This window comes from Malaclemys terrapin, chromosome 1, assembly GCF_027887155.1.
Source record: "Malaclemys terrapin pileata isolate rMalTer1 chromosome 1, rMalTer1.hap1, whole genome shotgun sequence".
Lineage (NCBI taxonomy): Eukaryota > Metazoa > Chordata > Testudines > Emydidae > Malaclemys > Malaclemys terrapin.
Window position 1 is genome coordinate 50,576,093 of NC_071505.1, and position 12,403 is coordinate 50,588,495.

At 46.7% G+C, this 12,403-nt stretch overlaps 2 protein-coding genes across 5 annotated transcripts in view; one reads left to right on the forward strand and one right to left on the reverse strand.

Annotated features, from left to right (window-relative positions):
* Nucleotides 1-12,403, forward strand: part of DOCK4 (dedicator of cytokinesis 4) — a 421,656-nt gene that overhangs the window by 317,987 nt on the left and 91,266 nt on the right. The gene's annotated exons all lie outside the window — the stretch shown is intronic.
* Nucleotides 7,719-9,342, reverse strand: LOC128834963 (uncharacterized). The gene is made up of 2 exons (XM_054024196.1): nucleotides 8,765-9,342; nucleotides 7,719-8,288 (listed from the first exon to the last, which is right to left on the reverse strand). The coding sequence occupies exons 1-2, from the start codon at nucleotides 8,976-8,978 to the stop codon at nucleotides 7,813-7,815; spliced, it is 690 nt and encodes a 229-aa protein (XP_053880171.1). The 5' UTR covers nucleotides 8,979-9,342; the 3' UTR covers nucleotides 7,719-7,812.

Genomic DNA, 12,403 nt, shown 5'->3' on the forward strand with positions numbered 1-12,403 from the left:
CATTGTGCGGCATACATTGTGCGCCTGGACAGGGAGATAGGTGAAAGGAACATGTCTGAGACATGTTACCTCCTAGTGATCTGCCTTAACTCCAAGACCTTAACAACAGAATTTTAGTAGAGATAGATAGCTCCTTACATATTATATGTAAGTACATTCTACAATGGTTATGATGGGCTACAATGGTTATGATGGTTACAGTGGGCTACTAGCTCTTGCTAGGAACCTTAATGCCACCTTACATTCATGTATCCGACTTAGGGGATACATGTAAAACCCTGTGCATGCCCTGTGCGAGTTGGCACCAAGGGGTGCTTGAATCACGAGAGGTTCTTTCCCCAGACATGTTTGAAGCAATAGAGAGGAAGTTGGTGGCCGCCGTCACAAGACAACCTGCTCATTTTCTTTTTCTGGCTAACTCCAAGGGCAGATCTTACCTGTCCAAAACTAAATAGAACTTGCCATCTCTTTTAAGTCCTCCTCCTTCAGAGAGACTTTATGGAGTCTTGGAAACAGAGGGAAAGACCTTAAGCAACAAGCCCTGAAACTCTACATGGTTCTGGAGGACAAAGATTCTGTTTTCCTTCTCCAGGAAGGGTTCAACAAGATTCACTCATCTCTTGCTCCAGACACTTATTGTGACTCTGAGTGTCATTTTATCTAGCTTTAGCTTGTAGATCTTCTGGTCTCATTATTCCATGGGGGTGAGAACTTCAGAGTTTCCTCTTAGGGCATGTTTACATTTGGGAAGTGTGATTGCAGCACTTATGGGCACGCCTGAGTTACCTTTGATCAAGTCATGTCGCTAAAATTAGCAGTGCTGTGGTAGCGTAGGCAGTGGTACAGGCTAGCTGCTGGAGAATGTACTCAAGGTCCTTGGTGGGATTATACTCAGCCACAATGGCATGAGCTAGCCCTTTTTAGCAAGTATCTCGATTGGGTATATCTAAGTGTGCTGCAGACCCACTTCTCTGTTGCAGTGCAGACATACCCGTAAAGGACCTGAAACCATTCCAAAGAGAAGCAAAGGAGAGTGAAGTTACCCTCCAGAGTGATTCAGTCCCTCGGTTTGTGGTGATCGTAAGCCCAAGTGATGGGAGAATCAGCCACAACCAGACTCCAAATTCTAACAATGGATAGCAATCCATCAGGTTAGGGAATACATCCAGGACAGCACAATACATAAGGAATGTGGTCAAGGTCAGAAAAGCTCCAGACTATCAACTTCCTAGAGGTGAGCAGTTGGGACTTAGGATCACTTGAGGAAGGGGCACTTCCTAGTTCAATAGGCCCTCCCTCAGCTATGTATGCTTGTGGTAGGAGGGGGGAAAGGTAAAGGAGGAGGTAAAAGCAACAGCTCCCAGGGAAGACGTAGGCTAGACTCCCTCAGCAGCAGTCAGATCACCAAAAGCACTGGGCAAAAAAGCCTCGCCCTGCCCCCCGGCGGGGAGCGCGACGGGGAGGGTGCCGAGCCCGGCCGCGGCCCCGCTCTCCCCGGCCGGCTGGAGTGCCGGGGGAGGGCGGCGAGTCCAGCTGCGGGCCCGCTCTCCCCAGCCGGCCGGAGCGCCGGGGGAGGGTGGCCCCACTCTTCCTGGCCGACCGGAGTGCCGGGGAGAGGGCGGTGAGCCCGCCACGGCTCCTCTCTCCCTGGCGACCGGAGCGCCAGGGGGAGGGCGGCGAGTCCGGCCACGGCCCCGCTCTCCCTGGCCGGCTGGAGTGCCAGGGGAGGGCAGCGAGTCCGCCGCGGCTCCGCTCTCCCCGGGTGAGCGCCGCCCCCCTCCAGGTGCCGCCCCAAGCACATGCTTGGAGGGTTGCTGTCTGGAGCAGGCCCTGTCTCACCCTCCTGTCCCCAGAGTCAAGTCTGAATAGTATCTAGTATTTTTAGGAAGAGGTGTGCAACCACATTGTCTGAGACTGGGGGAGAAGTGTACACATAGCGAAGCTATAGCACATTACAAATATCTGTCTTTGACTTATTTTTTTCCTCTTTACACATGCAGAACTTCTATTAATTAAAAGCTTCTTAGGTCTTCTGATCCTGAGGGAGCCATATTGGGATATATTTTTATTTTGCTGTCCTGGCTCCTGTGAGATTTTTCTTTTTTCACTATTGTGTCAGTAATGATGTGGCATCTGATGTGTGTTTTCAGATAAGGTCATCCTTAGTTGGATGTTGTCTGCTATAAATCAAAAACAGAGAGAGGCTTAGGAGGAGTGTTCTATACTTAAGGAGCCAAAGATGATGATTTATGATCAAGCATCCTTTGTATGACAGCGCTACAATTCTTGAGTGCTTGAATGCTCATCACTGACTAATATCACTGAGTAGCTTTGCAAAATTGCCAAATGTGCACCACCAGAATTGCTGACATATTTTCACTTTGAGAATAGGTGGCACAAAATATGAGTGAACTCTTCCAAAATTTAAGAAACTGAGACAGTTGCAAACAAAAAGAGAGAAATAGTATAAAAATAGGAGAAATAGATATTTTTCAAATGTCATGTGACAGAAATAGGGACATGGAAAAGATCTTGTCTCTTATGTCTGTCACTTGTAATGACTAAACAATGGAATACAATAAAAGCCCTCATTTGATACTGTCTTGTTCTGTATAATTTATATAACTACTCAGACATTAATCTGTAATGGACAAATCAAGAGGGAGGGATAGCTCAGTGGTTTGAGCATTGGTCTGCTAAACCCAGCGTTGTGAGTTCAATCCTTGATGGGGGGATTTAGGGATCTGGGGCAAAATCAGTACTTGGTCCTGCTAAGGAAGGCAGGGGGCTGGACTCGATGACCTTTCAAGGTCCCTTCCAGTTCTAGGAGATAGGATATCTCCATTAATTTAATTTAAGACTCCATAATTATATATTCAACAAAACAGGGTAATTACTTACAGCTCCTAAGCATTATTGGCAAGAATGTTGCTATTGCAAGTGTGTTTTATTCTTCATAATGGAAAATATTATCTTAATGTTTCTATTCTTCAGTATAACATCTGCTTACTACCTAAGTTAACTGAAACTAAGTGCCATTTTAGCAATGCTTCTAATCATAATTTGCAATGGAAGAACATGTGGTTGAAGGACTCCTAAATCAGTTATCTCCTTCCACAGAGGAATCCAAAATTCTGCGACATGAATGCCATACTATATGTCTGTCAAAAACTGGAAATAACGGAGTATTCATTTAATTAAATAATCCTTAGGTTAGAATAATTTCCTTTGTCTGGATGATTCAGCTGGTTGGCATCTTTCCAGGGCATTTAACAGACTTGCCTGAATTCCAGAACTGTCATGTTTCGTTAGCAATGAAGGGCAATATTACTTGACAATAAAGTGAGGTTTGTGTTACGCATTAAGCAGAGATTTGATATTTAAATAATATTCAGGTACAGTATGATATAACTGTGCATTAATCTTTCCTCTCTTGATGCACAAGTTGCTTTCATTTAAAAGATCACTTAATTTGCAGAAGTCTCATTTGTCTAAATGGTATTAACCAATGTGGGTTCTTTCAGCAGTTTTCTAAATGTTAGAAATGCTAGGGCATCTGTCTCTTAAAACCCAATGAGCTATTTTTTAATACGTCTTCACTTACTAATAGGGCAATGGAAGTTCATATTTATAGTTAAGCAGGTGCTCTGTGAAACAAGCTTTGGTATATTCTGTTTTTTATGTATATTAAGATCCTAGATATATCATTTGACAACCATAACATTAACTTTTAGAAGACTGTCTTGGTTTCTTCTGAACTTAATTATGACCAGGACTGTAATGTCTTTTAGAAAACCTTCTTTTCATCAATGAAAGCAGAATATACACATGACCCAAAGCACCCGGGTATTCACATATTAGACACAATTGTGATAATCTTTGTACAGAATATGCCATGTAGATATCATTCAAAAACTAATTCACTGGTCAACAATATCATGGTGAAATGTATGTAGCAACATTATATGTAAAGTTATGAATTCCCCCTGACTGATATTACTAGAACATCTTCAAGACCAGACCTAGGCCTTGCCTAGGTAAAGGTGTTAAATAGGTCTGTCCTAAACAAAGGAATGTGGGTTTACCTCAATTTACATATACACATAAATAGGAAGATCGAGACAGCGGGGGGAGGAAATTGAAAGAAACAGAGCAGTTTACATTTTGGAAAACATCAGTGGGGGAAAAGAACAGTATAAAGCTTCCTTCACTATCAGACTCCATCGCCTACCTCACAGCTTGAAGAATCAATTTCAAAGGTTCACTGGATTATAAAAGAAAGGGGCAGAGAACTCCAAGTTATCGCTTCCATTTAAGAAGACAAAAGAACTAGCACTTTTGGCCTCTGGGTGAGACTCTGACTGAGAGGGTGGGGATCATCCATTTTTCTGGAAGACTGTGGGTGAAAAAAACCATCTTCAAGAAAGTCTGTATCTTGCTAGATTAAGTGTTTAGTCACTAGAAAGCATTTTTTTTTAATTAATCTTACTTAAAATCCTATTTTCTTTTGTTAATAAACTTGTTTTACTTTTAATTTAAACCAACAATACTGTCCTTGAATTAAAGTGTTAGGTAACTTCAATTAAAGTGGTAAGCTGTACATTTTGTGTGTTTAGAGGAGTAAACGAACCTTATTATTTTTCTGAATGGTCTAAGGGAGAGCTGCAGAGAGTCCTGTGGCACCTTTAAGACTAACAGAAGTATTGGGAGCATAAGCTTTCGTGGGTAAGAACCTCACTTCTTCAGATGCAAGTAATGGAAATCTCCAGAGGCAGGTATAAATCAGTATGGGGATAACGAGGTTAGTTCAATCAGGGAGGGTGAGGTGCTCTGCTAGCAGTTGAGGTGTGAACACCAAGGGAGGAGAAACTGCTTCTGTAGTTGGATAGCCATTCACAGTCTTTGTTTAACCCTGATCTGATGGTGTCAAATTTGCAAATGAACTGGTGCTCAGCAGTTTCTCTTTGGAGTCTGGTCCTAAAGTTTTTTTGCTGTAAGATGGCTACCTTTACATCTGCTATTGTGTGGCCAGGGAGGTTGAAGTGTTCTCCTACAGGTTTTTGTATATTGCCATTCCTGATATTTGACTTGTGTGCTGGACATTTCAGGGAACATGGTTTGGGGAAATTTGGGACTGGGAGTGTGTTAGTCACCTTGCTGGTTGTAACCAAGGCTGGTGGAAGCCAGAGTGGGAATGTGGGACTGTGGACAGACCGCTGGGGTCAGAGTTGCTGATCCGAGGCTGGCTACATAGCACACAGACACTCCGGGTGTGACCCGCGTGGTTGTTGCTGACTGAGTGTGTCCCAAGCAGAAAGCAAGAGTAACAAATAATTGTGAGGCACTTAAGGTTAAGTGGGGACACAACCACTCATTGGTCTGGATTGCACCCCAAAGTATGGCCTTGTCTACACTACGAGAGTAGTTCGAATTTACTTGCATCGAATTTTTGGAATCGATATTGCAAAGTCGAACGTGTGTGTCCACACTAAGGACAGTAATTCAACTTTGTGAGTCCACACTAACGGTGAAAGCGTCGACATTCGAAGCGGTGCACTGTGGTCAGCTATCCCACAGTTCCCGCAGTCCCCTCTGCCCATTGGAATTCTGGGTGTAGCCGGCAATGCCTTCTGGGTAACAAAATGTGTCGAGGGTGCTTTTGGGTAACTGTCGTCATCCGTCCATCACTCCCGCCCTCCCTCCCTGAAAGCGCCGGCGGGAAATCAGTTCGCGCACTTTTCCAGTCATTGACAGCGCGGATGCCACAGCACTGCGAGCATGGAGCACGCTGCGACCATCGCTGCAGTTGTGGCCGCTCTCAACGCCTCGCAGCTTATCATACAGGTTTCCCTGAGGCAGATGCAGAAAAGTCAGGCGAGGAGGCTACGGCACCGCGGTGATGTCCTGAAGTCTGAGAGTAGCACAGACCTCTCAGAAAGCAGGGGACCCAGCGCCGAGGACATCACGATGGCAATTGGTCATGTTGATGCCGTGGAACGGCGATTCTGGGCACGGGAAACAAGCACTGAGTGGTGGGACCGCATAGTGCTGCAGGTCTGGGATGAATCCCAGTGGCTGCGAAACTTTCGCATGCGGAAGGGAACTTTCCTGGAACTTTGTGAGTTGCTGTCCCCTGCCCTGAAGCGCAATGACACCCGGTTGCGAGCTGCACTGAGTGTACAGAAGCGAGTGGCCATAGCCCTCTGGAAGCTTGCAACGCCAGACAGCTACCGGTCAGTCGCGAACCAGTTTGGGGTGGGCAAATCTACCGTGGGCGTTGTTGTGATGCAAGTAGCGAAGGCAATCGTTGATGTACTGCTGCCAAAGGTAGTGACCCTGGGAAACGTGGAGGCGATCATAGATGGCTTCGCAGCGATGGGATTCCCAAACTGCGGTGGGGCCATAGATGGAACTCACATCCCTATCCTGGCACCGGACCACCAGGCCACCCAGTACATTAACCGAAAGGGCTATTTTTCCATGGTGCTGCAAGCACTGGTGGACCACAGGGGACGTTTTACCAACATCTACGTGGGATGGCCGGGCAAGGTTCATGACGCTCGTGTTTTCAGGAACTCTGGTCTGTTTAGACGGCTGCAACAAGGTATTTACTTCCCGGACCACAAAATAACTGTTGGGGATGTGGAGATGCCTATAGTCATCCTCGGGGACCCAGCCTACCCGCTAATGCCCTGGCTCATGAAGCCCTATACTGGCGCCCTGGACACTGAAAAAGAACTCTTCAACTACCGGCTGAGCAAGTGCAGAATGGTGGTGGAGTGTGCTTTTGGCCGTCTCAAGGGGAGATGGAGAAGCTTACTGACTCGCTGTGATCTCAGCGAAACCAATATCCCCATTGTTATAGCAGCTTGCTGTGTGCTCCACAATCTCTGTGAGAGCAAGGGGGAGACCTTTATGGCGGGGTGGGAGGTTGAGGAAAATAGCCTGGCTGCTGATTACGCACAGCCAGACAGCCGGGCGATTAGAAGAGACCAGCGGGAAGCGCTGTGCATCCGGGAGGCTTTGAAAGCAAAGTTCCTGAGTGAGCAGGGTAACCTGTGACTTTAAAGTTTGTGTACAGAGAAGCTGAACCTGCCCCCGTTTCTTTACCCAGTTAATGTTGACTATCCTATCCAGTTACATACCCCCTTCACCCCCCTTCCAACACACGTTTCGAAATAAAAATAGTTCTACTTTGTTAATGCACACCGTTTTCTTGAATACTGTTTTCGCGGGAATTTTTTAAAACTGGGACGCAGACTGTGGTGCGGAGCGGGTGTAGTGTAGTGACGCGAATGAAGCTTCTAAACTCAAGGATTGACGGGCTCCGCTGCGGTGGGATGGTTGTTTCAACGGAGCCTGTCACCCCTCCTGATCGGGACTGTGTGTATGGGGGGGGCTATGTGACTTTGTGGCAGGGGGAGGACGGTTACAGATACCCTGCTGCGTGGCTCTGTGATCCTGCATAAGGACCACCGCTTAAGTTCTGTAACTGCCCTCCCCCGCCACAAAGTCACAGAGCAACCCACCCCCCACCACATAACATGAAAACAACCTCCCAGACTAACCAGGGTAACTAGTCACTGCATCACTGCACTGTGTATGTGCCCTGCTGCTGTGCCTGCCCCCGCCTATGTACCCTGCCAAAGGTGACTGTCCTGTCCAATTACCAACCCCCTTTCCCCTCCTCCTCCAAAAGAACATGATTGAAACAGTAGTTAACAGAAACGTATTTTTTATTATCAACTACACATGGAACTGGGAGGTGAAACTTGGACGGGGGCTTGTGTCAGGCGGGAAGGAAAGAACTTTTCAAATTTTGGGGAATGAGAGCCTTCTGCTACTAGAGCTCTCTGCAGGGGTGGAGTGAGAGTTAGCAGGGACTCTGCTGCCTCTCCTTCTTTGCACTTTGGGTGAGGTGGGTATGGGACTTGGTGGCGGGGGAGGGCGGTTAGAGATGGACTGCAGCGGGGCTCTGTCCTCCTGCCTCCGTTCCTGCAGAACATCCACAAGGTGCCGGAGCGTGTCTGTTTGCTCCCTCAGTAGTCCAAGCAGCGTTTGAGTCGCCTGCTGGTCTTCCTGCCACCACCTCTCCTCCCGATCCATGTTTGCTTGCTGCATTTGGGTCAATTTCTCCCGCCACTGGGTCTGCTGTGCTGCCTGGGCTTGGGAACAGGCCATAAGTTCAGAGAACATGTCCTCCCGTGTCCTCTTCTTCCTACGCCTAATCCGCGCTAGCCTCTGGGAGTGTGATGCCAGGCTAGCTTCTGAGACAGTCGCAGATGGGGCTGTGGAAATGGGAAAAAGGGAGTGAATTCCTCAGAAAGATAAATGTAGTTGTGAACAAAGAACATAGTCTTTCTCTGTGAACAAGACCATGCACAGCACCTATCACATGCGCACTCAGCACAAGGTCGAATTCTCGGCCTTCACATTCAGTGCCTGGGGTCTTGCACAGCACATTTGAGAAGCGGGGCAGCACAACGGAATTTCTGTTGCAGGCAGACATGGTAAGCCGTAGACTTGTGGCAGTTTAAAACTTTTATATTACCACTGGCCTCATTTCACATTTAAAGCAATGTCAGTCCCTGCTGCCAGCAATCCGGCAAGCGGGAACTCTGCCCCTGTCCCACCCCCTTGCGGCTGTCCCCGGGAACGATCCCTTTCGGCTGCCCCTCTCCCGCCTCCACCGCGTGGCTGCAAACCAGCAGTTACAGTTCTGTAAAGGAACGAGCAAGCAGTCCCAACACTAACATTCCCCTACCTAATTCAAAGCAGGTCACCATGGGCGACATCACCCTGATGAGGATCTCTGAGAGCGAGAGAGAGAGAATGCTCCGGGAAAGCCTCCAAAGACCAGGGCCGTATGCCGCCCTGCTGTGCAGAGCAATGATTCCCGAGTACTTGATAGTCTCGTGGCGCGGCAACGTGTCGTACTTCGGAGGACCCAATAAGGCCGCTCTCCCCAGGAACCTCATGCAACGGCTTTCCAATTACCTCCAGGAGAGCTTCATCGAGATGTCCCAGGAGGATTACTGCTCTATCCCCGCACATATAGACCGCATTTTACTGTAGCTGCAGTAGCAGGGAATAAACAGTAGAGCGGCTTGTGCTGGACAATCACGGAAAACCGGACATTGCTAGATTTTTTTTCAAAACTTGCACTGCCCATGACTAAACCGTTAAGCGCCTAGGGCACAGTAATCATGAACAACCCATTCTTTTAATTGTTAATATTCCTGTTCTGTTAAAAATAAATGTTTAGATGTTTACAACACTTACTGGCTGATCCTTCCCCAGATTCTGTGTCCGGGGTAACGGCTGGGGACGCTTCGTAGGGGATCTCTGTAAGGGTGATGAAGAGATCCTGGCTGTCGGGGAAATCAGCGTTGTGAGCGCTGCCAACTGCCTCGCCCTCCTCATCTCCTTCCTCCTCTTCCCCGTCCCCTAACATGTCCGAGGAACCGGCCGTGGAGAGTATCCCATCCTCAGAGTCCACGGTCAGTGGTGGGGTAGTGGTGGCGGCCGCACCGAGGATGGAATGCAGTGCCTCGTAGAAACGGGATGTCTGGGGATGGGATCCGGAGCGTCCGTTTGCCTCTTTGGTCTTCTGGTAGCTTTGTCTCAGCTCCTTGATTTTCACGCGGCACTGCGTTGCATCCCGGCTGTATCCTCTCTCTGACATGTCTTTTGAGATCTTCTCATAGATCTTTGCATTCCGTTTCTTGGAGCGCAGCTCAGAAAGCACGGACTCATCGCCCCACACAGCGATGAGATCCAAGACTTCCCGATCAGTCCATGCTGGGGCCCTCTTTCTATTCACAGACTGCACGGCCATCACTGCTGGAGAGCTCTGCATCGTTGCCAGTGCTGCTGTGATCGCCACGATGTCCAGACAGGAAATGAGATTCAAACTGGCCAGACAGGAAAAGGAATTCAAATTCAAATTTTCCTGGGGCTTTTCCTGTGTGGCTGGTCAGAGCATCCGAGCTCGTACTGCTGTCCAGAGCGTCAATAGAGTGGTGCACTGTGGGATAGCTCCCGGAGCTATTAGCGTCGATTTCCATCCACACCTAGCCTAATTCGACATGGCCATGTCGAATTTAGCGCTACTCCCCTCGTCGGGGAGGAGTACAGAAGTCGAATTAAAGAGACCTCTATGTCGAACTAAATAGCATCGCAGTGTGGACGGGTGCAGGCTTAATTCGATGTAATGGCGCTAACTTCGACATAAACGCCTAGTGTAGACCAGGCCTATGACACTGGGGTAGTTCGCAGGATTTACACACAGCTGGCTATTTTAACTGATCTTCACACTTCAAGCACTCGTAAAATAGTTTTAAGTGATTCTCAAGTGAAAAGGCTGGGAACAGTCAAAGAAAGGTTACAGTTATATTAATTTTTGTTTGATTATTTTGGGCAAGGAAAATAGAAGAAACGGAAGAGTAAAGATGAGTAAACAGCACAAAAGGCAAGCTGGAAGCTATAGCAGCAAAAGCATTGTAAGGCACTTAATACTGCATGGCAAGTGTTGAAACAACCCCTTATTGATCTGGACAGCACGTTCCAGAATGCCATGATGATACGCAAGAAAGGAACATGTCAAATTAGTATTAGTTTCTTCATTATGACCATTTAGGATTATCCTGCTAGCTCACATATGTTGCTGTAATCTGAGAGATGTACAATAAATTCTTCATACAAGTATGTTTTGTAATATAACGTGGCTTACAGAATTACATATATGAAATACTTCTCCACAGTTCTAATTTTGGAGCATGTATGTGTATAAATATATAAACATGGGTCTGCGAGAATGTAATTTTTTTCTGTGTGAAGGAAGGTTTTCTCTGTTGAGGATGTCTGTAATTGCGTTTCATTTTGAAATAATAGAGCACCAGCTGAGAATCAGAAGCTATACTTGAAAGCATTGCTTTATAGTGGATACTAGTACAAAGTGGATGCAAGTGGGTACTTGTGGGTGTCATCAGAATAATGTAAAATTGAAGTTTGGAGTTCTTGATATGTGTCTGGAACAACTCAATGGATGAGATTTGGAGTCTTGTAAAATGATTGGCAGTTCTGAATATATCAATGGCTGGTGATACTAAGGAATTAAGGCATTTTTTTTATCATAAGATGAATATTTTGCCATTTGTCCACAGGAATTTATATTCAAATTTTATTCTTTTATTTTAAGATCACAGGCTGGGAAGCTGCTGGGTTATGTGATTCCCTTGCTATTGTATGTCTTTTTGACTATGCATAGCCTCTACACTATGGGGCAAAAATCCCCATAAACCTGGGATCCTTAGCTTCTTCCATATTCATCCAGACTTCGGCCTTGTCTACACTACCGGGGGAATTGGATCTACGCTACGCAATTTGAGTTACATGAATAACATAACTCAAATCGATGTAGCTTAGATCTACTTACCACGGGGACGCTCTCCCATCGACTCCCCCTACTCGTCTCGATCTGGTGGAGTACGGGAGTTGACAGGAGAGTGATCTGTGGTTGATTTAGCAGGTCTTCACTAGACCCGCCAAATCGACTGCCGATGCATTGATCGCGACTCGTCAATCCCCCGATAAGTGTAGACAAACCCTTCCAGTGGAACATGTAACTATGATGTCTGAGTCAGAAACTTAGCAAGGAACATAAAAGGAAATAAAAAGAAATAAAAAGAAGTTCTATAAATACAAAGACAAAGAAAAGTGTAGGCCCTCTACTTAGAAGGGAAGGAGAGCTCATAATGGATGATGTCAAGAAAACTGAGGTGTTTAATGCCTCTTTTGCATCATTCTTTACTAAAAAGGTAAATTGTGCCCAAATACTTAACACAATTAATATTAACAATGAGAGGAAAGGAAGGCAAGCCAAAATAGGGAATGAGCAGGCTAAAGAATATTTAGGAAAGTTAGATATTTTTCAGTTGGCAGGGCCTGATGAAATTCACCTCTAGGTTACTTCAGGAACGAGCTGAAGCAATCTCAGAACCGTTAGCAATTATCTTCAAGAAAATATGGAGGACAGGTGAGGTCCCAGAGGATTGGAGAAGGGAAAACATATTACATACCTTGAAAAGGGGAACAAATAGGACCATAGGGACTATAAGGCCTTGGCTACACTTACCAGGTAGTTCGACGGCTGGAAATCGAAGTTCTGGGTTCGACTTATCGCGTCTAGTCTGGACGCGATAAGTCGAACCCGGAAGTGCTCGCCGTCGACTGCGGTACTCCAGCTCGGCGAGAGGAGTACCACGGAGTCGACGGGGGAGCCTGCCTGCCGCGTGTGGACCAAGGTAAGTTCGAACTAAGGCCTGGTCTACACTACGGGTTTAGGTCGACTTTAGCAGCGTTAAACCGAATTAAGCCTGGACACGTCCACACAACGAGGCCC

What these genes read in the sequence shown, in the direction of transcription:
- LOC128834963 (XM_054024196.1), bottom strand. Translation starts at nt 8,978, where the DNA reads ATGAGGTTCCTGGGGAGAGCGGCCTTATTGGGTCCTCCGAAGTACGAC. An exon ending in GGTGACCTGCTTTGAATTAG is followed by an intron (nt 8,289 to 8,764) that starts GTAGGGGAATGT and finishes CCATTTCCACAG; the next exon opens with CCCCATCTGCGACTGTCTCA.